Genomic DNA, 22545 nt, shown 5'->3' with positions numbered 1-22545 from the left:
CTGAATGCACAGTAGTTCCTTCCTTCTTTATAGTAACCATGACAAACTGAGAGACTAATAGAAGGATTAAGGGTATGCTGTTACACAGTTTAAACCTAAAATAAAGATAGTTTTTCCTAAAAAACAAAACAGGGGGAGGATGACGAATAGGAATTTTTGCTGGATTTATTATTTGAATTAAAAATACATTGTGTTTGGTTTGTTTTTTAAATTATATACTTCTTCAGACATTCTCTGGCAGTGTCAAATGCTCAAACAATCAATACTGTACTACTACACAATAACCAGATAGGATAATAAAACTAAACTGGTCATTTGCACTAAGTGCAAAATGCGTCAACAGTATCAAGGGTGCAGCTGAAGTGTTATTAGAAACATGTAGAGATTTGTTCAAATTGTTTGAAATCTTGACAGCATTTCTTTATCTACTTTCATTCTGTATAGTCTTGGTGTTGAGGAGTTAGTGTCTGGGGAGTTTGTAAGGGGAGGGGGAAAGTAGCACCTGGAACCATAACTTTACATATTTGTCTATGTCTAAATTTAAAAGTGACTATATACTGACTGTAAACAATGCAAAAAATTGCATTCAGGTTGACTAAAACCAAAACTTTTGCATATGACATGAATCTAACACTAAGTCACAACAACCAGCACTCATATGATCCTTACCTACTTCCTTCATTCATTAAGCTCCCAATCAGGCAAAACATATAGGCATGTGCTACTTTAAGCAAGTGTCTTCAATGGGACTATTCACATACTTAAAAGTTAAGTGTTTTGCTGACTCAGTAGAAAAGACTGCATAAGTAGTATTTTTCTGGGGTAAAGTGGTTCTCCACCTTTTAAATCTCAATCCTTCTTGAGGAAGCAGAGCATTAAATGCAGAAGCAAGCAGGAACAGTATGGATTTATGACTTCAGGTGTAAATCAAAGTTTACTTGTGAAAAACCAGCTGGAAGAAAAAATTTACCAGCCAATATTTATTTATAATAAAATAATATTTTTCCCTTCTCTGTGCCCAAGCTCTACACTCACAGCAGTTAACTACATTACTAAACATTGTAGGGAATAGAGTTAAGCTAAAAGCACATTACATACAAGTAGGTGGCACCAAAAATATTTTTTTAAAAGCCCTGCAAGGAATATTGGAATGTTTAAACTTTATGTTTATTTTCCAGAACTATCCCTTGAATTCAAAACAAAGTACAGAAAACCTGAAGATCCATGAAATATTTGCTCTAACTTAAATTTGCCCTTAAGTCAAGTAATACATTGATTTGGAAATATATTATACAGACTCCAAACCCACAAAGCAGATTTTAACTTAAAAAAAAAAAAAGTTCATGTGAGCACAGAGCAATGTTTGGACAATAAACTATTTTTCACAAATAGCCTTAAAATACAAATAAGTTTTCCACTTCTCTTATCTGCACCTACCCTTTGCGAGCCCAAAGATGAATTTGGTTTCCTTACCTAATTATGTCCTAATTCTTAATTCTGCAAACACTTATGCATACACTCAATTTACTCAGCTGAGCAAAGTTAAGCTGTATATAAGAGTTTGCTGGACGGAAGCAATAATCACTAAAGAAACCAAATTCAGTTTCAAGCTTCCAATGGGTAGCTGTAAATAAGAGAAGAGAAAACTGACTTGCTATTTAAATACTTGAAGACAGTTGAACTGTTCAGATGAATAGGGGTAAATATGGGTATAAGTGTCTGTAGGATCTTGGCCTATGTTAAAAGAGAAAAAATATAGTTTGTTATTGTAGGGTTGCAAGTAAATGATAATCTGTTGGTATTGAGAGAATAAGAAAAAAAGGTTTGTAGAATTTAAAGTAGGACTTTCATGAACCTTGCAGATATAAAAAGCAGATTAAAATTTGATCCTCACCTCTACAATGTTCCTTGGACAGTTTTAAGTTACTGTACTTGAAAAAAGCAAATTTTCAGTGCAATTTATGAAGAATGCAAAAAACACTAGCAACTTTGTATAATTAACATGTGGGGAAATGCAGACATTTTCATGCTCGGGTACGTATTTGCAAGGTCATGCCCTGTACATAATTGTAAAGTAATTACCAAACAAGTGTTTGAAGTAACAGGAGAAACAGGAACGACAGGAAAAGCAACAGGAAAAATGCTGAACCTAGCCCACATTTTTAAAAAAAGTCATTGTGAGAATATTTAATTGTAAATAGTACTATGTCTTATACAGGGCAGCTCACAAAAAGTTTAATATCTTTAAGGTGATTGTGACCCACAAGCCCTTCAAGGCCAAGAGGCAGAGAGCCCACACATACTGTAACTTACATCAGGCCTGACACACTCATTGCCCCAGCACATTGTTGCCATAATATAGTGGTTCCCAAACTTTAACAACCCGCAAACCTCTTTCACTAAAATGTCAAGTCTCGTGAACCCCCTCCTAAAAATGAATATTTCCAGGGATTTTCTCCCTTACCTCAGCATAAATTATAAAAGCAGTGATCTTAGAAATATAAAATTTGTTTTTAGGACATGCTTATTACACACTATTTATTAATTTTTATTTATCATTACTGTATTTTTATTACATTATGAAAATGGCAACATTCTTCCAAGATCTCACTTTTGTAGCTTGTATTACTTTTGACTAAGCCTGTTATAAGACAAGGCTCCTATCAGAGGCACCAATAGAAAAAAGGGGTGCGGGGTCAAAGCCCCCGTGCACCCTGGGGGGAGAGGGGGACACTGCTGGAGAAAAAGGGGAGGTATCCGGTGGGAGGGGGTGTGGCGCCGACACAAGGGCAGCACGTGACCCTCACCGCCCCCCCATACTGGCACTGTTGGATCATATTAAAGAAGTTCTGTATTAAAATCACAAATGAGTTTGATTCCCCATAGTTTAAATTCCAGGGTATTACTAATTAAGAGGTCTCTTGGTTTTTGGTACTGTTTCTCTCCCTCTATGTGTGAAACCTGCAAGTTGTTAATTGCGTTAGTACATTCTAAGACAGAGTCTGTTCTCAAAGCAATTCACAGAGAGAGAGACTCAAAGCAATACTCTGTAATAACAGAAACAGCACCCAGAGACTCCCCGCCCTTTTGTTGTATTAACAATTGTGATTAAAATAGAGATAGAGGATGTATGTGGATGGATGCTTGGTGTGGATAATAACTGAATGATCAGGGAGGTGCCAGCCTCAGAATCCAGTGTCCATCGGCTGAAGAAGGCGTCAAGTGGAAATAACCAGAGGACCCCCGGAGAGCAGACTGGAATCCACCCAACAGTCTCAAGAATGGGAGAACCAAAGAACAAGATAACATCTAGCAGCACGGAGCCGTCAGGAACGTGCTATCTGCATTGTGAAGCAATTCCCATAGACTGGCATAGGAAGAAATTCCTATAAAAATGGACTCTAGAAAGTGAGAACTTTGGGGGTCTGATTCTAAAAACCAACTTCCAGGAGCATCAGATGAGCATCTGACAAGGCCCTGCTCCCTCCTCATGTCCAGGCCACCTGGCTAGTGGCTTGACATGAGCAACTCTAAGGCTGGTAATTATGATAACAACCTTGCAGAACCTCTGTGTGTGTGTGTGTGTATGAATGAATGAATGTATGAATAAATATGAGATTGAATGGAATGTTATAACTATAACTAACTGCTTACTATGATTCTTTCTGTATTCACAATAAATGTGGTATTTTGCCTTTTCCCCTTTAATAAGATCCTGCTGTTTTTTAATTTATTGGTATAACAGCACCTCTGGCTCCTATGTTTCATCAAGAAGTATCAGATGTGAAACAGCATGAAGGTATTTAAGAAGCCAACTCAAAGAGTTCCTCCTGCACAAGCATTCAGGTCTTGAGCAGTCCAGGCAAACAAACAAAGCTTAAATTTGTTCTTCATAATAATTTAAAAACAACACCAGCAGCCTGTTTAGTTTTAAAAACAGCAAAAAAAATATCCACCTCCCTTTCTATTTCATATAAGGAGTCTTGAAGTTTAAATCTCCTCAGTGTGATAGATATGCTTGCTTTGATCTGCTGAGCTCTTGGAAGTCCCCAAGGGCCTGCCGGCCCCGTACTGCCCGGGGTCCCTATGGACAGCTCAGTCTGCCATTAGGGAATTTTTCCCCAAGAACCCCCGTAACATTTTGTGAACCCCAGTTTGGGAACCACTGATCTAGAGCCCTACCAAATTCATGGCCATGAAAAACATGTCACGGACCGTGAAATCTGGTCTCCCGTGAAATCTGTATAGTATAATGTAAAAGCACCCAAAAGACCAGATTTCACGGGGGAGACCAGAATTTCTCAAATTGGGGGTCCTGACCAAAAAGGGAGTTTCAGGGGGGGTCACAAGGTTATTTTAGGGGGGCCACAGTATTGCCACCTTTACTTCTGCGCTGCCTTCAGAACTGGGTGTCCGGAGAGTGGCAGCTGGTGGATGGAGAGCGGAGGCTGTTGGCTGGGCACCCAGCTCTGAAGGCGGCACCCCACCAGCAGCAGCACAAAAGTAAGGGTGGCAATACCATACCATGCCACCCTTACTTCTGCATTGCTGCCTTCAACGCTGGGCAGTTGGAGAGTGGCGGCAGCTGACTGAAGGCCCAGCTCTGCAGGCGGCAATGCAGAAGTAAAGGTGGCAATACCATACCATGCCATTCTTACTTCTGCACTGCTGCTGGCAGTGGTTCTGCCTTCAGAGCTGGGCTCCTGGTCAGCAGATGCCACTCTCTAGCTGCCCAGCTCTGAAGGCAGCACCACTGCCAGCAGCAGCAGCGCAGAAGTAAGGGTAGCAGCATCCCCACAATAATCTTTGCGACCCCCCACCACAACTCCTTTTTGGGTCAGGTCCCCTGCAATTACAACACAATGAAATTTCAGATTTAAATAGCTGAAATCATGAAATTTACAATTTTTAAAATCCTATGACTGTGAAATTGACCAAAATGGACCGTGAATTTGGTATGGCCGTATATATATCTCAAAGATGCAATGCGTGTACTGGTGACACACTAGTCCTGAAAGCCATTGTGTGATATATGTACAGATTATATACTCTCTCTCTACACATATATATTGCAATATATATAATTGTATATGTCTGACCAGCTTGGTTACAGGCAGAGGACAATGGAAGTACATTTACGTATAATGTAAACAAAGCCATCAAGCTAAATGAGCAAGGGAGAAGACCACTGAACCATCACATCTTGGGACAGAATCTGCACCCCAGGAAGCCTTCCTGGTTCTAGAGGCAGAGACAATGGACTCTGAGTAATAAAAAGGGAGCAAAAAGATATTTTAGTTACCCAGCACTTAGGGGACAGCACCTTGTGAGCATGTGAAAGTTGCATTCTCTTAGCCTGGGGAGATGCTGACAACTTGATGTAAGAAAACCGCTTAGGCAAAGATCGCTAAGATTAAGTTTTAGTCACAAGAAAATGTGTTGTTTTATTTGCAACCATATCTATCTCTTTTTCTCTTGTTTATTGTCAATAAAATCTCTCTTCTTTGTTAATAAACTTATTCTTGTTTTATTACAAAACTATCTCAGTACGGTGTATGAAAGTGAAGGGTGAGTTTTCAGCTAACCTACAGTCTGATGTGTGCACTCTCTCTTTGGAGACACCAAACAATTTCTGAGACTGTCCAGTCAGAGGGACTGGACACTGCAGGGAGATGTCTCCGGAGAAGTCAGGAACTGGGCTTCACTGATTGCTTCCTGAAAGTTTACACTGGTAGAGTCTTGATGAGTTTGTTGGAAAGACAAACAGGCTGGTGTGTCAGGGAACTGCTAAGCAAACAGCTTAGGAGTGGCAAAGCTCTCACTCTTGCTAAGGCAGAGGTGTAACACAGTTGCTCAGAGTTCTGGGTGTCCTGAGCAAGACATCATAGTGATCACTGGTATAGAATTGTTGGGTCCCATTTCCTTCGAAGTTCGCTATCTCCACAGAACTATATTTCATAAAACTACCACTTCTAAAAGATCTTACCTCCTACCCAGGTGCAATCTTACTTATACTAAACTCAAGAAAGAGTAGAGTGGCATATGCCTACGTACAACTTAATGTACATGTGCTACCTTTCTGAGGGGTCTGAAATCTATCGGCCACAGAAACAGAAGTACCAGGGTCACTCGCAAATCTGGATCTTGCATGTGAATGCAACACCAAAACTAGCATTATGGGCTGGACAGCTTTTAGGTTTTTTACACTTGACTGCTGATGCACACTATATTAACTCTCAGTAACTACTGTCTATTGAAACAAACTAGAAAAACAATACAGTAAATGGAAAACAATACATATTCCTTCCCGTCAGTACAAAAAACCATGAGACAGCGTCCTTAAACAGGAAGGCAAAAACAAAACGACAGAGTGCTGCAAAAATTCAGAAATGTGCATCAAACTTAAATATCATATTTTGCAGACATTTAGAAAAGCTTTACTCTCCAATACAGTGATAACACAACAGAAGGCTTACCAGGGGAGGGCAAACTATGGCCAGCAGGCTGGATCCGGCCAGTCAGGTTTTTCAATCCGGCCCGTGGGATTGCCAGCCCCTTGGCACAGCGGGGCTAAGGCCGGCACTACATCCCTGCAGCCCCTGGGGGGGGGAGGGGAGGGGGCAGAGGGCTCTGTGCGCTGCCCTCGCCTGGAGGCACTGCCCCCCGCAGCTCCCATTGGCCAGGAATGGAGAACCGCGGCCCATGGGAGCTTCAGGGGTGGTACCCACAAGCAAGGGCAGCGCGCAGCAGAGCTGCCTGCCCCACTCCACCCTCAGGAGCCATTGCTGGACATTCTGGCCACTTCTGGGAGCAGCGTGGGGCCAAGGCAGGCAAGAAGCCTGCCTTAGCCCCGCGCGCCACTGCCACCCCGGAGCCGCTCGAGGTAAGCGGCGCTAGGCCGGAGTCCGCACCCTGAACACCTCCTGCACCCCAACCCCCTGCCTTGAGCCCCCTCCCGCACTCCGTACCCCCCCTGCACTCCAACCCCCTGCCGCACCCCTCCTACACCCCACACCCCTTGTCTTGAGCCCCTTCCTGCACACCGCACCCCCTCCCACATGCCACATTCCCTCCCGCACCCCAACCCCCTGCCCCAGCCCTACATTCAGGGCCCTACATACAATTTCCCCACCTAGATGTGGCCCTCGAGCCAAAAAGTTTGCCCACCCCTGGTTTAGACTGATTAGTTAATTTGCATGTCAACAGACAAAAGGTCCTGCCTCACTCAATACACCAATGCTACTTGCTTTGTGGCTTTAAGATGGAACAGGTAGTTAATACATGTTACGTTTTTATTTTCTTTTAAAGTACTTTCAAACCATGTGTATGCACTTTTCTACATACTCCACATTTTTCAGCCCTGCCCCCATCCAAGCAAACTTGTTCCACCTGTCCACCCAGTGGAGATGTTTTCACTTGCCCTTTCATGATAACACAAGCCACATCTTGGAGCTTGTTCTGCATCAGCCATCAAGGTTATTGTCTTCATTTGAGTGACAGGCCTCTCAACTTTCCACCCCGCATTTACTCTAGAGGTGTGTTACTGTTCAAGGATAATAAGTGTGTTACTGTATGAAAATGGTAGGTTTGTTCACCCACATGAAAAATACCACATGAAAGGGTATTTTTTTAATCCAAGTGCAGGGGGCAGACGGAAGATTATTTAACAGATAGGCAGCCGGGCCAAGGCGGTATTTACCAGGTGAGGGTGGAAATGACAGGGTGAGGGGTATTTATCATATGAAGATGAAGGGGCAGGGAACCAATCATTCAGTGTAGGTGTGAAATAGATACTGTATGAAAGGAAAGTGACAGGGGGCATGACCACAGTGCATGCAAGAGTAGGTAGTTAGGGGGTATTTACTGTATGAAACTGTGTGCTGGCAGGAGGGCCAAGGGGGTATTTAACCCAGATGCTGAAGTCTTTACAGCATGAAGCTTAGGCACAGGGGGCAACTACACTGGTGGTGGGCTATGTGTCTATGTTGTTCCCGTGGGTATACACTGGAAGGTATTTACCCCTGTGGGGGGTATTTACCAAATGAGGAAGGAAAGGGGATGTTTACCCTCAGTGGGGTTATTTATAAATGAAGTAGTGTATCAAGGGACCGCTACTGGACTGAGGCAAGGAATTTTCACTTAGGTGGGCAGTGGCGAAGGGCCGGGGGTATTTACCGGATGAAGACGACCACTGGAGGGGGGTCTTTACCAGATGAAGGCGGGAGGAAGGCAGGCCGGCAATGGGGTGGTATTTACCGGAGAGAGGGAGGAAGGAAGGGCGGCAGGGGTGTATTTACCAAGTGAAGGTGGGCAGTGGGGGCATATTTACTGGATGAAGGCGGGAGGAAGGCAGGCAGGCAGGCTCGCAATAGGGCGGTATTTACTGGAGGGAGGGAGGAAGGAAGGATGGGCAGTGGGGGGGTATTTACCAAGTGAAGGCGGAAGGAAGGCAGGCAGGCAATAAGGCAGTATTTACCGGAGGGAGGAACGGCGGCGGGGGGGATTTACTGAGTGAAGGTGGGAGGCTGGCAATGGGGCAGTGTTTACCAGAGGGCGGCGGCGGCGGCGGGGGGGCAGTATTTACCGAGTGAAGGCGGGAGGCAGGCAGGAGGGCAATGGGGCGGTATTTACTGGAGGGAGGAAGGGCGGAAGGCAGGGTGGCAATGAGGCGATATTTACCGGGGGGGCGGGGGCGGAAGGCAGGCAGGCTGGCAATGGGGCGGTATTTACCGGGGGGGGCAGTATTTACCGGGGGGGGGGCCGGAAGGCAGGCAGGCTGGCAATGGGGCGGTATTTACCGGAGGGAGGAACGGCGGCGGGGGGAATTTACCGAGTGAAGGTGGGAGGCTGGCAATGGGGCAGTGTTTACCAGAGGGCGGCGGCGGCGGGGGGGGGCAGTATTTACCGAGTGAAGGCGGGAGGCAGGCAGGAGGGCAATGGGGCGGTATTTACTGGAGGGAGGAAGGGCGGAAGGCAGGCTGGCAATGAGGCGGTATTTACCGGGGGGGCGGGAAGCAGGCAGGCAGGCAATGGGGCAGTATTTACCGGGGGGGGCCGGAAGGCAGGCAGGCTGGCAATGGGGCGGCATTTACCGGGGGGGGCAGTATTTACCGGGGGGGGGGGGGGGCCGGAAGGCAGGCAGGCTGGCAATGGGGCGGTATTTACCGGGGGGGGCAGGCAGGCTGGCAATGGGGGGCGGGGGGGTATTTACCGGATGAAGGTGGTCTTGCCCGTGCTGTACTGCCCCACCAGCAGCACCATGGGCTTGTTGTCGAAGTCGGCCTCCTCCAGCGCGGGCGAGTGGAAGTCCTGGAAGCGGTAATAGTCCTCGAGCGGCTGCAGCCGCCGCGTGTACAGCTGCTTCAGCCCCCCGGTCACCGTCTGCACCGGGTCGCCGGCCCGCTCGCCCCCGCCCGCCTGCTTCCCCATCCAGCTGAACATCCCGACCCCGTCGCCCGCCGCCCGCAGCGCCGCCCAGACTGACTGACTGACTGGCGGCCGGCAGCGCCCCGCCGGCCCGGCCCGGCCCCTCCCACCTGGGCACGGCCCGAGCACCGCCCCCCGGGACAGTGAGCCAGCCCGGCCTGGCCCAACCCTCTCGCCCCCCTGGCGGGTCTCCGCACCGCTGGGAAAAGCCGGAATGACCCTCGGCCTGGGGATTTGGGGCGCCAGGTCCCCAGAGTGTCCCGTCAACGCCGATCAAGTGGAGTCACCGCTGCCACATCCCCGCACGTTCCCAGAGCACGAAGCCACACGGAGCCCCAGAGCCGGCACCGGCGTCCCCTGGTGCCCGCGCCCTGCTGAGTCCCGCCGCTAAGGCCTTCCCCCGTCTATGCTCCGCTACTGTGCCAAAAAATTGTGGGCCTGGACTGTCTCCCGGCACGTAGCCACCGCAGACATTGAGATCTGGCACTTGAACCCTGCCGGACCCATCAGATTTAGGGCCTTAGTCCCAAATTCTGTGGCACGAATGGACAAATCTAGCCGATCCTACTGGGGGAAAAAAAATCCTAGACCCCAATGCATCCCTGCAGGAGATCTACAAAAATCCACAACCAGCACCTGGATCCACATGGATCTCGCCAATTGCGGCCCAAGCTCCAAATTATGCAACCTGAATAGAAAACAAACATAGCCTCTCCTACTTCACTGGAATAATCTGGATTCTGATGCACTTTAGCCCAGTAATACTATAAAAACTTGTATCTGGTCCCCAGAGCATGATTGATTTTGATAATTCTTTATCCTCATTTCCCCCAATTCTACTGTCTGAATAGAGAAAAACTGCACCAGCTTTTAGCCCAACACTGTTGAAACTGGCAGAGCAACACCACAAAAACAGTCAGCACCCTCATCCTCGTTTCTTCATACCAAACTTCTACCAGTTAAATAGAGAAGAAGGGCAGCTGGCTCTACTTGTAAAAATCCAGACCCCTGTGTATCTCTCCTCAATAGCAGGGTAAAGACACACACACATCCACCACCTAGAAATTGCTAGCTCCTATCAGTTTTTGATCCCAAGTAAACTACACATGTTGCCACTCCTACTTGACCAGAAAAACTTCAGACTTCAGCACAATCCAGTGCAAAAGCAACACAGATCTGGTGCCTGGGTCTCACCAGATCCATCAAAGTTTTGGTCACAAACGATGTGTTCCTCCTATTCCACTATAAAAATCTGGTCCCTGGTATCTAGCCAGGGACCTGGACCAGCAAAGTTTTGTCCATTTTTCCTCTTAAATTCCCAAAAGTTTATCTTCTAGATACAGCAGATATAGCCATCCATTATCATCTGAGAAGTCTGTACCTAATGTAATGTGTTTCACTGAAGCCAAGCTAGCCCAGACTGAGCATCTTCTTCCTTTCTAGAGACAGCTAAATTTCATACCATATTAACATTGATATTTTTCAGTGGAACTGGTCTAATAGATGTAGGTGATCACATTATATGTGTAGGTTTAAGTGATCATTTCTTATTATTTATCCCTTTTACCTGATAACTCTCTGTCCAATGCACTGAGATTTTCAAAGCAGCCTATATGATTTAGACTCATTCCATTAATTTTAAAATATATTTTAATGGAAGATGTGTGCCTAAATCCCCTAATTGCTTTTAAAAATCTCAATGCATTGAACAGAGACTTATCAGCTAAAAGGAATAAATAAATAAATAGGCTTGCTGCCTATCTAGAATATAAAACTTTGGGGTGGATGCAGGTGAATGGGCAAGACCTTGCTGAAGCTAGGTCCATATTTGGCTTTAGAGGGCATGTCCTCCATGGTGAAGGCTGATACAAAGTCATTAAACTTTTCTGCAACATCCTTCTCCTCCTTAATTACTGCTTGGTAGTCCAACATAGCTACAAACAAGATTTGGTGGGTATATACTTTTCAACATCCCTGTTAGACCTCCTACTTTCCATCTTGCTTATTGAATACCACATTTTATGCACTCATTTTTTGGCTTCAGTAGGACTGGATTCCCTCTCCTCTCCCTTCCCCTCAAAGAATAGCTGTTGGGTTCAAATAACCTCTTGTATTTTAACCATTCTGGTTTTGGTTGCATTTCTGCTTCATGTTTTGTTTAAGCCTATGCAAGCCATTTGTAACTCTGTTGTGGTGTATTTAAGAAACCTCCATGCTGAGTCTAAGTATTTTAAAGTCCTTCACTTTTGCTTTAGGGTCTTTTTGATTGGCTTCCTCATTTTTTTGGAAATACCATTTCTTAAGTTTTGTTTCCCCTTTCTTAAGTTTGGTTTCATGTTTCTTATTTCTGATGACTGCTCATCAAAGGTGTTGAATGTCAACATATTGTAGTCACTATTACTTCTTCCAACCAATATCTTTGTACTACTTGAGAACTCACTAGATAGCAGCTATAAAAATAACTTTATGGTGCTTCTAAGTTGCAACAAACCAATAGAAAGCAACCTCTCACATACACACCACGGGGCCAATTCGCCGATGCATTCAGGCTGCTTTGTGTTGCTCTATCAGTGGACTCAACCACAGGAAGATTCCTTCTGCAGAGGGCGTGCGCCTGCACATAATCCTGGCAAAGTCAGTGATATTACATGTGGGAGAAAGGGTCTGCAGAATCATGCTTTATGTTACTGAAGTCCGGGATAGACACATCTTTTAACCATGCACTGTATCAGCACATTTTTACATAGTTCTGAGTTTTCTTACTCATGTATGATACCTCTGTGTGTAGCCTTCAAAAGGTTCTATTTTTATGTCTATTAAACTTCGTTAACATGCTCCTTAGTTAAGGTTGCAACTGATTTCCAGTATAAAGCTTTATTTTGTTACCCCCTCTAAAATTCACAGAGTCCCTGAGAGGGAAACTATTACTTGGTGTCTCATAAAAATGTTACTCAGGAAGCTGCACAAGATGTGGGAAAGGAGCTTATCACTCCCTGTAAGCCCTTCATGGGGTCTAAAAAGCAGCAGAAAGGTTAGGGAAGTGGTTCTTCTCTTGGTTCTGCTCATCAAGCTTCCTGCCCAGCCACATTTCCTGTCCCCCTTTCCTGCACTCAGTAGAGTTCTAGTCCTTCCGGCACTATGAAGCCAAAAGGAAGAGTGACACAGTTATCCCCTCCTTGGGTGAGAGCCCTGATTCTGAGGACCAACATAATTTGCAGAAGACAGATTTCCTTTTTGCAGACCATGGGAAGTCTGTAGCATCAGGACTTCCCTTCACAGAATGTTGGGTTAGCACTGGAGTGAGCAAGCAGACCAAGGAACCATTCCCCACTCACCACTGAACCTCCTAAAGTCTGCTGGATTGGGCTTCCTCTCTTGTAGGACTGGTAGGGTTTGTAGGAACAGGGAGCCTTTGCAACAGAACTTAGGACTGTTTTTAAAAAAAATTAAGGATGTTCCCACACCCAAAAAGTTTGTTAAATTAAAATCAAGTTTGCAGGCACAATAATAGACTTAAAAACTAAAACTCTGCTATGTTTCTACAAAATTAATTTCTCCTTAGGAAATGTGTGTGTGTGGGATTGTTTTACTAGAGATGAACCTAAACTGGAATCCCAAATTCAAACTGTCTAAAACACTAGGAAAGTTCACATTCAGTTCCAGTGCTGAACTCTGGTGCTTGCATCATCTCTACGCCAGACCCTTTGCTAGTTGTGAATACAGAATCAATCATTTGCATTAATAGTTCTGCTAATAGAAGAGGATGTTGTTTTTTAAAAAATCTCATTATTACCACTCAGAATCCAAAAACACATTTTATTATGCAAAATTTTACTTCATATTTATATATATTTGTATAGAAAGCTTAGTATGTTAATTATTTTATTTAAAAATTGATTCTGTTCTCTTTAAAGGTTCTGGACTGGCAGTCCTGGTTGTGGAAGTCCTCTCTTAATTGACAGAATAGATACAACACAAACAATGACAATGCAAGCTACTTCATATTTCCTTGCCAATCTTTCCAAGTCAAGGTTGAGGCAGATCACTTCTAGAAGTGACAGCATAGTTCAGCCTCAACATCAATTCAGTACTTGGTCACACTGCTGAGAGTGTTAACAAGGGAAGCACATGAATACATTATGGAAGAGCTTTCCTCTTTATGTTTATTCCCATTTCTGACAGGCAGATACTAGTTTTTCCTATTACAGATTGAATGCCATTTTTAGCATTCTTTGGATTTCTGTCACTTTCTGTTTCTGTTCCTTTTTTCTTCAATAATATCAACAGATGGATATTTTTCATATTCCATAATGCTGGACAATCAGTAGAATGCTGGGATCCTTCCCAATGATGGGAGAGAAAGATATATCATCACAGAGGAGTATGAGATTTGAGACTATTTCTATGTTGTTTTTTCCGTTCCACAGCTATACGCAAGGCCTGAAGAATCAAGTCTTTATTATTCTGGACATTGTAGTAACTCAGTTTTGCCAGCTTGTCAAAATCTTCCTCTGAATAGCGCAGATTATTTATATTATATGAACCATTGATATCGGCAACATCAATTTCACCTTCTGCCATCTCTGAGGGACTACGTTTCACACCTAGAGGAAAATAGCAATTAGGTTTATTATTGAGACATGATTATAGTCCTAGGCCTTATCAGCCATGTGCACACAATCAGTCACAGACCAGAGATTTCTCTCCAGTGAGATTTTCTTACTGTGAGGATGTTTTATGAGTATATTTAGCTTACTTCACTACAGTGCTGCCTGGATCACTACTCTCAAGACTGGTGGAAATTAGATGCCTAGTGCATCATTCTCTGAACACCTCCTACAGGCCAGCACATGGGGAGACATTCATAGTGATCTTAGAAAAAGTTGCACGTCCACTACCAAATCAGGAGAGGCGTGCGCCTCGATAGCAGTCAGCATAGAGAAAGAGGAATTGGGGAAAAAGAGGAAGGGTGTGTTAAGAGATGAGCTGCAGAACCAAATTTATTACAAAGGAGAAAGTGATTAGAGATATTAATCATTAGGCCTCATGTACTTTGTGACAAGCTACATCTAAACTCTGTAGCAGGACACCTGGCTTCTGTGGCATTCTGATGTGACAAACTGGAAATTCCATGTCAGCTTCATTTAAGAAACAGAGGTGATTTTAATTTTTAATACAAAAGTGATTCATAGATCAGTACAGCAGCCCCCACATTAATATCAAAATGAACAAATTCAATTTATTATTTGATGCCCTCAAATTTTCCATTTTCAATGTAGGGTAGATTTTTGTATGGATAACGAATAACTTGTATTGTAGAAGATGTCCTGGGGGAAGCAGGAGGTTTTAGAACTTGGATAGGGAACAGCTGAGGCTTTTGACACCTAGGAGGCAGTTTGAGACTGTGAGATAAGCACATTAGGTGGAAATGATCAGCAGTCAAGTAGTTAACAAGGTTGACATTTAAAAGAGTCAATTTGAGGTTTCAGAGTCAAGAACCCAGTGAAGCAAACAGAAACTGTTCAAACCCCTCAGAACTATTTTCTCAAGCTGTCATTGCTGGTCTCAGGCTCTGGGGCTATGAAATTGCAGTGTAGATGCCAGAGCCCAAACATCTATACCGCAATTTTATAGCCCAGCAACCTGAGCCCCGCAAGCCCAAGTCAGGTGGCATAGGCCAGCCACAGGTGTTTTATTGCAATGTAGACATACCTGGTACTATAGTGAGGAGTCTAAAAGCAAAGTCTTTTACAAGCATCCAGCCAATATAGGTTCATTATAATGAAATTAAAAGTGGGAATCCACAGAATGAATAAGCTCATCATGCTGGCTTTAATAAAGTGATTGGCTGCTGCTAACTTACCAGGTGCTTTGTAGTTTCTAAAGGTGTCATTCACAAGTGGGAAAAGAAGCACTACAGGTGTTTCTGGGCCTTCTTTGTCTCCAACTATGTAGCACTCCTTTGGACTTTTTGCTTCTTCTTCACCTGGCACAATTTTGGGGAAAGGGATTCCCTGCTCTGCGAAGTACTTAGAGGCTTTTATCAAAGGCTGGGTAATCACAGAAGGGAAAACAAAACATCAGAAACTCATGACAAGACTAAGATTAATTTAAGAGATTGACTTCCATAAGAGTGGAGTAAGTCTTGTGGAGTAAGTCACTAAGCAACACGAATAAGGGTGGTAGCGTCTAGCCCACTGTGATCTATAGTTCCCACATCCCCCTTCCTGCCAGAGCTGTGACTGCATTTCAGGAGCTGGTGAAGTGATCCCTCTGTATAATTTGCAAATCACTTTGAGTTTGTATACCACACTGGAATCCTTCAGGCCGTGAGGCACCATAGGTTGGTATATTATTATGTGGATGAGTTAAGATTTTTGTGACAAAAGAACTGCATGTTAAGAACCTAATTGTGCAGGATTTACTTATGTGGGTGGTGCTCACTCACATGTATACTCCCATTGAAGCTCATCATTGTAATGGTTACACAGTCAAGCCCTAAAAAGTCAACCACAGTATAACATTGCATCAAATGTAAGTTATTTTTTAAAGCAAGATTTTGAAAAAATAATGCATTTAAGCACTCCTTCAACCACACCTACAGTTATTCAGATGGCAAAGCACTTTGGGTTCTTTGAATGTCTGATCAAACACTGGGGTAAAAAAAGCACCAAATGATTTTATTTGAAAGTCCAATCCCCATGATGAGATACAAAAGTAATTGCATTTAGATATCTGGTGAAACATTCAAATGGTCTTTGTATGTATTTGAATGCAAAGGACCACAAGGATCAAACACTCAAATGGTTAGAGATGTATTTAACTGAATGTGCAGTTTCCCACACATAAAAATGTGTGTGAAAGCATGTTTAAATCTGGAAGTGCACACCTTTATACGTGGTGGCATGTGTAAGTTTCAAGTGATTATAACTTCATTATTTCTAAACTGAATTTCTTTTCAAAACTAGCCAAAGTACACCCTCCCCACGCACCCCCTCAAGAGTCAAATTTAAAATCTTTCACACTGGGATAATCCCAAAGTGGCCAGAATAATTTTTGCTATATGTTAACATACCTATAATACATGTTGAACAAGTGAGAGAAAATTTTGCCCAATCCAGAAACTTGCATACCATCTCTACTATAAGTACTAAAGTGCCTAGTCACCCAGTGGAACCCACAAACCCTCAGTTTGGCACACAAGTTTCCTGTACAATGAATGGGGAGAAATAGGCACCTGAGAATGGGATCCACAAAAGCTAGTTGAGGGGCTACCTAAACAAGCCAATAGTGGAGGCTGATGAAAAGTTTTCTTTCCTAAGCCCTGGCTCTCTGAGGTTTATGCATCTAAGTCCAGGCTGGAGCGAGGAACCTCTCTCTACTTGGGATCCAAAGCTGTGAACCCTCTCCTGGAGTCAGGCGACTGAGCCAGTCCTTGCCAGAAAGGCAGGAACACATGCCTAACTCCTAGTGAAAATGCTGGGAGGAAGAGAAGCAGCAGCCCCTCTTCTAACTTTTAGCCCAATGGTTAGGGCATTCATCCAGGATGTGGGAGACCCCAGTTCAATTCCCCCCTATGCCTAATGTAGAGAAGGGATTTGAAAATGGGTTTCCTACTGGGCTCAAGGATATAGGGGAGGCTGCCTCCCCCTCAACTGAAGTTAAACATGCTTTGAGAATGCCTACCAGTTTGGGCCCTGCTGGTAATAGCTTACCTTACCTGATCACTCTCGTTACAGTGTGTATGGTAACACCCATTGTTTCATGTTCTCTGTGTATATAAAATCTCCCCACTGTATTTTCCACTGCATGCATCCGATGAAGTGAGCTGAAGCTCACGAATGCTTATGCTCAAATAAATTTGTTAGTCTCTAAGGTGCCACAAGTACTCCTTTTCTTATAGCAACCCATAGTTTCTCCTGGTTTGAGGATCCCGATGGGGTTTGGACATGAGATGGTGTCCGGCTGTCTAGCTGAGGCAGCAGTGCACATACACAGTGGCAGAAACTTAGGCTTCTAGGGGACTTTTACAGAAATAATGTAGGTGTTTTAGGTGCCTGCAGGGTTAGGTGGTGGCTAAGCAGGGGTTTTGAGGCTCTCATTGGTGCCTACATTTTGGACTTAGGTGCCTAAAGTCAGAGTTAGACACCTGGGTCCTTCTGTGGATGTGGGCCTAGGTAGTGTTTTTTTTATACAGAGCACACAGTCCAGTGATTCTGAAACAAGGATTCACACCACTGGCAGTACGAGTTTATTCCTGTTAGAAACAACTTTCTCTTTAAGTGTTTGGAAATAGAGAGTTAACAATTCTGGCAGCTGAAAGGGGGGATATTACTGAAGAAAAAGGCAAAAAGTCTGACCGCTATCTGTGATCCTGAACTGTAGTTGAAATGCAGGATGAGGTCCACTTTCCTCTCAGGCCTCATAAGCGGTGGGTAACTGGTTTCAAAGGCAAATGCAGTATCTACCAGAGCGAGGTGATCTGCCGCTCCTGTCAGCTGGTTGGGGTGACAGTCAAGCTCACAGTCTACCAGAAAAATATTTCTTGTCAAGAGTGTGCATCACTGCAAGGGTAGGTGTTCTACTACTCTGAGGACAATAAAGAGTTAGAGAGTGGAAAGAGAATTCAGCTCCCTTTCTGACCACAGACTCAGTTTTGTACAACAGTCTTTTTGTTCTTCATGTCTGGGTTTCCTCATTCTGCCGTTTGCATTATTGATCTGCAGCAACCACCCTTTTGGGCAGCATAAAGCAATTCTTTCTGTCTGCTTTCTACAGACAAAGGGGCTCTAGGTTGGGACACACAATACCAGAGTTCAATTCCCTGCTCTGCCACAGACTTCCTGTATGACCTTGGCCAGGTCACTTGGTCTATCTCTGTCTCAGTTCTTCATATGAAAAATGGGGATAATTGTACTTTCCTACTTCATGGGGATAAAGACTGGGAGGTGTCTAGATACTATGGTAATGAGGTCATATATGTACCAAAGATAGGTATATATTCATATGTACATTTGGAGCAACTATACAGTTTTCTTGTTCCTTTCGCTGGTATCTGAAATATTACTGGTTTAAGAAGAATTCTCTGTATTTATAACGGGGAATACCACCAGAGCCAGTAATATCTTACCTACCAGTAAAAAGGGCAAAAGACAACTTTTTAACTGCAACTACTGCATATACTGTATACTCACCCACACACACACCACTTGTGATAAATTTACTCCTGAGGGCATTCTGTGCCAAAAAATTAAAAATACTGCAAGTTTGATTTGCCAATAAATAAATGCAGAGGCTCCAGCATGGCAGTGGGGAGCACAGGCCACTGGCTGCACAAAGGTGGGAGATCACACTTCAGCTCCCCCACCCCTGGGACACGGACTTGGGGGTGAGGCTGCACCTGACCCTGACACAGCACAAGGCCTGGGCCTGCCCCAGAAACACCGTGGGGCCCTGCCCCTCTGCATCAGGTGCACCAGGTGTGGGGCAGGCAGACTCAACCAGGCAGGATCCAAGTGTGAAGGGGCTCAGTGTGGGGGGATCCAGATTTGGGATGAAAGTGTTCTGTGGGAGACAATCTGGGTGCAGGCAGCTCAGTGGGGGGTGGGGGTCTAGGTGTTGTGGGATCTGGATGGACAGAGGCTCGTTGAGGGGGTTCCAGGTGCAGGAGCAATGGGACTCTGTAAGGGGGTTCTAGGTGAAGGTGATTGAGGCTCAGCAGAGGGGCCTGGGTGCAGCTAGTTGGGGGTCAGTAGTGTGGGTGTCTGGATGTGGGGGCTCAGGGAGGTGTGGGGAGGTGGGGCTCATCAGGGTGAGGGTTTGAATGCAGGGAGCTCAGTGGGTGTAGTCTGGGGGGCAGTTTGGGTGCAGGCGGGCTCCAGATGCAGGGGTTGAGGTTCAGATATGGAATTTTAGGGGGATTCTGGGTGTATGGGGTGAGGCCTGGCAGGGTGTCTGGGTATGCACGGGGGTTGGGAGGATGGGGGAGCAGCTCCCCATATAGTGGCCCCTCCCCGCACAGCTGAGGAGTGATGGGGGCAAGAAGCAGGGGAGGATGCTGAGCTTCCTGCAGTTGGGGGAGGTTTCTGGGGATGGATCTGACACTGGCCCAGCCACTCCTTGCAGGGGAAGAAGAAGAGGAAGTCCCGTCCTCTCCTGCCTCCAGAGACTAGCAGCTGATCCCGGCTCAGGGTAGGAGCCACTGGCTGGGTTGTCCCCAGTTCTGCGGTGATTTACCTCTCTACCAGCTGCTCTGGGTGCCTGAAATGATGTACCTGCACTGCTAGGGAGCGGTGTGTGACTGTTCTTGCAGCTTCCCTTTGCGTCCCTGTTAGAAAGTTATTTTTCTCCGGGGAAGCAAAGAAATCTGCGGGTGACATGAATTCTGCACATGTACAGTGGTGCAGAATTCCCCCAGGAGTATAAATTGAAAAGCCATGTGACAAAGGAATTATAATGTACCTTTAACTGCCTTGTCTGCTCTCTGGCCACTAATCCATCCCCCTGGGACTTATTGTAACATTCCAAACCCCTGAGAAGCTTAAATCAACCTACAAAATAAATATTTTCTCCTCCTCTAAATGTGGATTTTCCCCAAAAATTATACTTGCCCAAGGCCCCAGGTGGGCAAGATTCAGTCATGCACCAAGAACAGCCTTTCTATATGTAAAACTGTCACAGGCTAAAAACAGGATCTTTATATCATTGGGAAGGGGAGATTCCCAGCAGGAAACTGCATTTGCTTCCAGCCGTGCAGGACTGCAAGCTATCTTACTTAAAGTCATGATGTATTTAGGTATAGAAAGGTTTGAATGTCCTTTCTAGAGGCTTTTATGGCTTTCTCCAAGTCCTGCATAGTTAGACTCATGGTAACTAAGACCTCTGACATTTGAAACAGAGGGTGCAAAAAATAATCCAAATGCACTTTTGAAAGCTCTTGAAAACATTCCTAGAGCAAATGTTTTGTAACATACATGGCATAGACAGAATATATGATACTGGATTGTGGTATAAAGGTTTGCTAGGCATTTGTTTGGGAGGCAGAGACTTCAGCCTCCTCAATGTCTTGACAATCCTTTGCACATTTGGGGCATATCTGGAATATAAACAAAATAATGGCCTGCATAACTTACTCATGACTTTGCCACTCAAGGGTAATGGGTGTATCCAAACTTATACCCTTAAAGCCTTCATATCATATCATACCATACCATACACACCATGTATTACGACCTAGGATTTCTCACAAAGTAACAGAACCATTTAAGTAGCTTCATTCACTTCCACTAAGGTCCACAGATATCCACACGAAATTCCAGACCCCAACCCAATCTTTAAAAATGCAGCTTCAAATAGGAAGTTATCACCATACCTTTCCATCTAGAAAACTCATTCTCCAAGTAGTTATTGTGCATCTGGCAACCCTTTAGAAAATTGTGGATTTCTGAAACTGCTGGCCGCAACATAAAAACATCTCGAAAAACAGTTGAAAGGCTATCTGGGGGGGAGACCACCCGAGTATTTAACTCGCATGGCCTCGTAGGTAGAACAGTTTCTTCGTCTGCAGAAAAAATGATAAAAGTTTTGTATATCTGAATTCATTTTGGGGATAGTCCTCTATAATAAATTATTATAGGATGTTTGGCTTCATTTCAACTTCCTTCTCTCCTAACATCCAGGCTCTCCACAGAGCTAGTTGCTTATCTGTCTAACCTTTCCATAGTCTGTCTCCTCTTCTCAGTCAGCACTACAAAAAGCCTTGCCCATGCTATAGTTCTCTCTAACCTGGTATACTATAACTTCCTTCCCTCTGCCCCGACCTGATCCCAGCCAACATTTTGCACCTAAAATAATTTTCCTCTCCTGTATCCTTGCCATGTCCCTCTCTCACACACACATCCCTTTACTAACTTCCTGTCTCTCCAACAAATTCAATATATACACACACACACACACACACACACACAAGCTGCAGCTTACAAATGCAACAGGACAAAATGAATGATAGTAATATTTGCTGCAGTGCTCTTCTTTCTCCACTCAGTCTGTTGTAAGGATTTACTGTATTTCGCATTTTGGTCCCCATCCTGCAAGCCCTTACTATTTAGTGTAGTGCTTTCTATTGACCTTAGTGGAATGACCCACAGTAACAAGCACTATATTATACAGTAGTAAAGGTTTGCAGAATTGGACTCTTGCTCATAAACTCCTTGGGGCAGGGACAATATCTTATTTCTGGAAAGCATCATGCACATCTATGCTACTTTTTATTATTATTATTATTACTGTTATTATAATGTCTGTCTTACCTCTCTGGGCACCCTAATGAATGATAATTAAAACTATAAGGAAACATACCCAAATTAATTCCTGAGTGGGATCAAAAATAAAAACCACTTAAAAACAGCAAAAACTAACAAAGGAAACAAGAGTATGTTATACCTCACTCACAAGGAGGACACACATCTGGTGTTTGGCTAGACAGAGAATAAAGAAGAATGGTGGGCCCTGGAAGGATAAGCCCCACCTCCCATACTTTCAAGAATATTTTTCTTTATACAGTTTACCCTTCTCCTTCAAGACCCCATATCAGGGGCATCTCATTTGCATCCTTGCTAGATCTCATCAATTCTGCTTCTCAATCAACCAAAATGATTGCTGCACGGCAACACAAGACATGCCTTTCCACTTCATGCATTAGATAATAAATAAATTAGTAAAATAATTAAATAAAATAACCCTAAGAAAAAGTAAAGCAAAAACGAAATGTAAAAATAACTAACCAATGTCAATAACTCTGTCTTGGGTCCATTTGTGCCAGAACTCTTCTGACTCAAAGGAGACATACCAGGCATCCATAAGGTTCAAGGAAAATACACTACTCCAGATCCCTGTGACATGAAAGAAATTTGACAGAGAATAAACTGTGACTTCAAAGCATTTTATTTAAAAATTGCCTTCCATCCTTACCAGTGAACTGTATTCAATTTCTTTCTGTTAGGAGAGTTCCATATAAAAAAGCAGCATCTCTCTCTCTCTGCATGCTCATATGTATAGTAAATATAAAGAGCACCATCTACTGGCATAGGCTACATAATGTTTTTCATAAATTTGTAGGTT

General features: G+C 44.1%; 2 protein-coding genes across 4 annotated transcripts in view; both read right to left on the bottom strand.

The window, feature by feature from the left end:
• The window catches only part of EHD4 (EH domain containing 4), a 56457-nt gene extending 46943 nt beyond the window's left edge, over positions 1-9514 (bottom strand). The window contains exon 1 of the mRNA XM_037900428.2: positions 9212-9514. Within this exon, the coding sequence (XP_037756356.1) occupies positions 9212-9441 (230 nt within the window). The 5' untranslated portion in view covers positions 9442-9514. The remainder of the gene's footprint in view (positions 1-9211) is intronic.
• Positions 9515-13224: 3710 nt separating this feature from the next.
• Positions 13225-22545, bottom strand: part of LOC102937778 (cytosolic phospholipase A2 epsilon) — a 62266-nt gene continuing 52945 nt past the window's right edge. Inside the window, exons 17-21 of one of the 3 annotated variants that reach the window (XM_027818137.3) lie at positions 22209-22316; positions 20798-20986; positions 17787-17953; positions 15290-15476; positions 13225-14030 (exon numbers count right to left, since the gene is read on the bottom strand). In XM_027818137.3, the coding sequence (XP_027673938.2) occupies positions 13798-14030; positions 15290-15476; positions 17787-17953; positions 20798-20986; positions 22209-22316 (884 nt within the window). In that variant the 3' untranslated portion in view covers positions 13225-13797. The remainder of the gene's footprint in view (positions 14031-15289; positions 15477-17786; positions 17954-20797; positions 20987-22208; positions 22317-22545) is intronic. The other 2 variants (XM_043549579.1, XM_043549578.1) reach the window with 2 other exon arrangements.

Source organism: Chelonia mydas, chromosome 6, assembly GCF_015237465.2.
Source record: "Chelonia mydas isolate rCheMyd1 chromosome 6, rCheMyd1.pri.v2, whole genome shotgun sequence".
NCBI classification, from domain to species: Eukaryota; Metazoa; Chordata; order Testudines; family Cheloniidae; genus Chelonia; species Chelonia mydas.
This window is presented reverse-complemented; position numbering and strand designations above follow the sequence as displayed.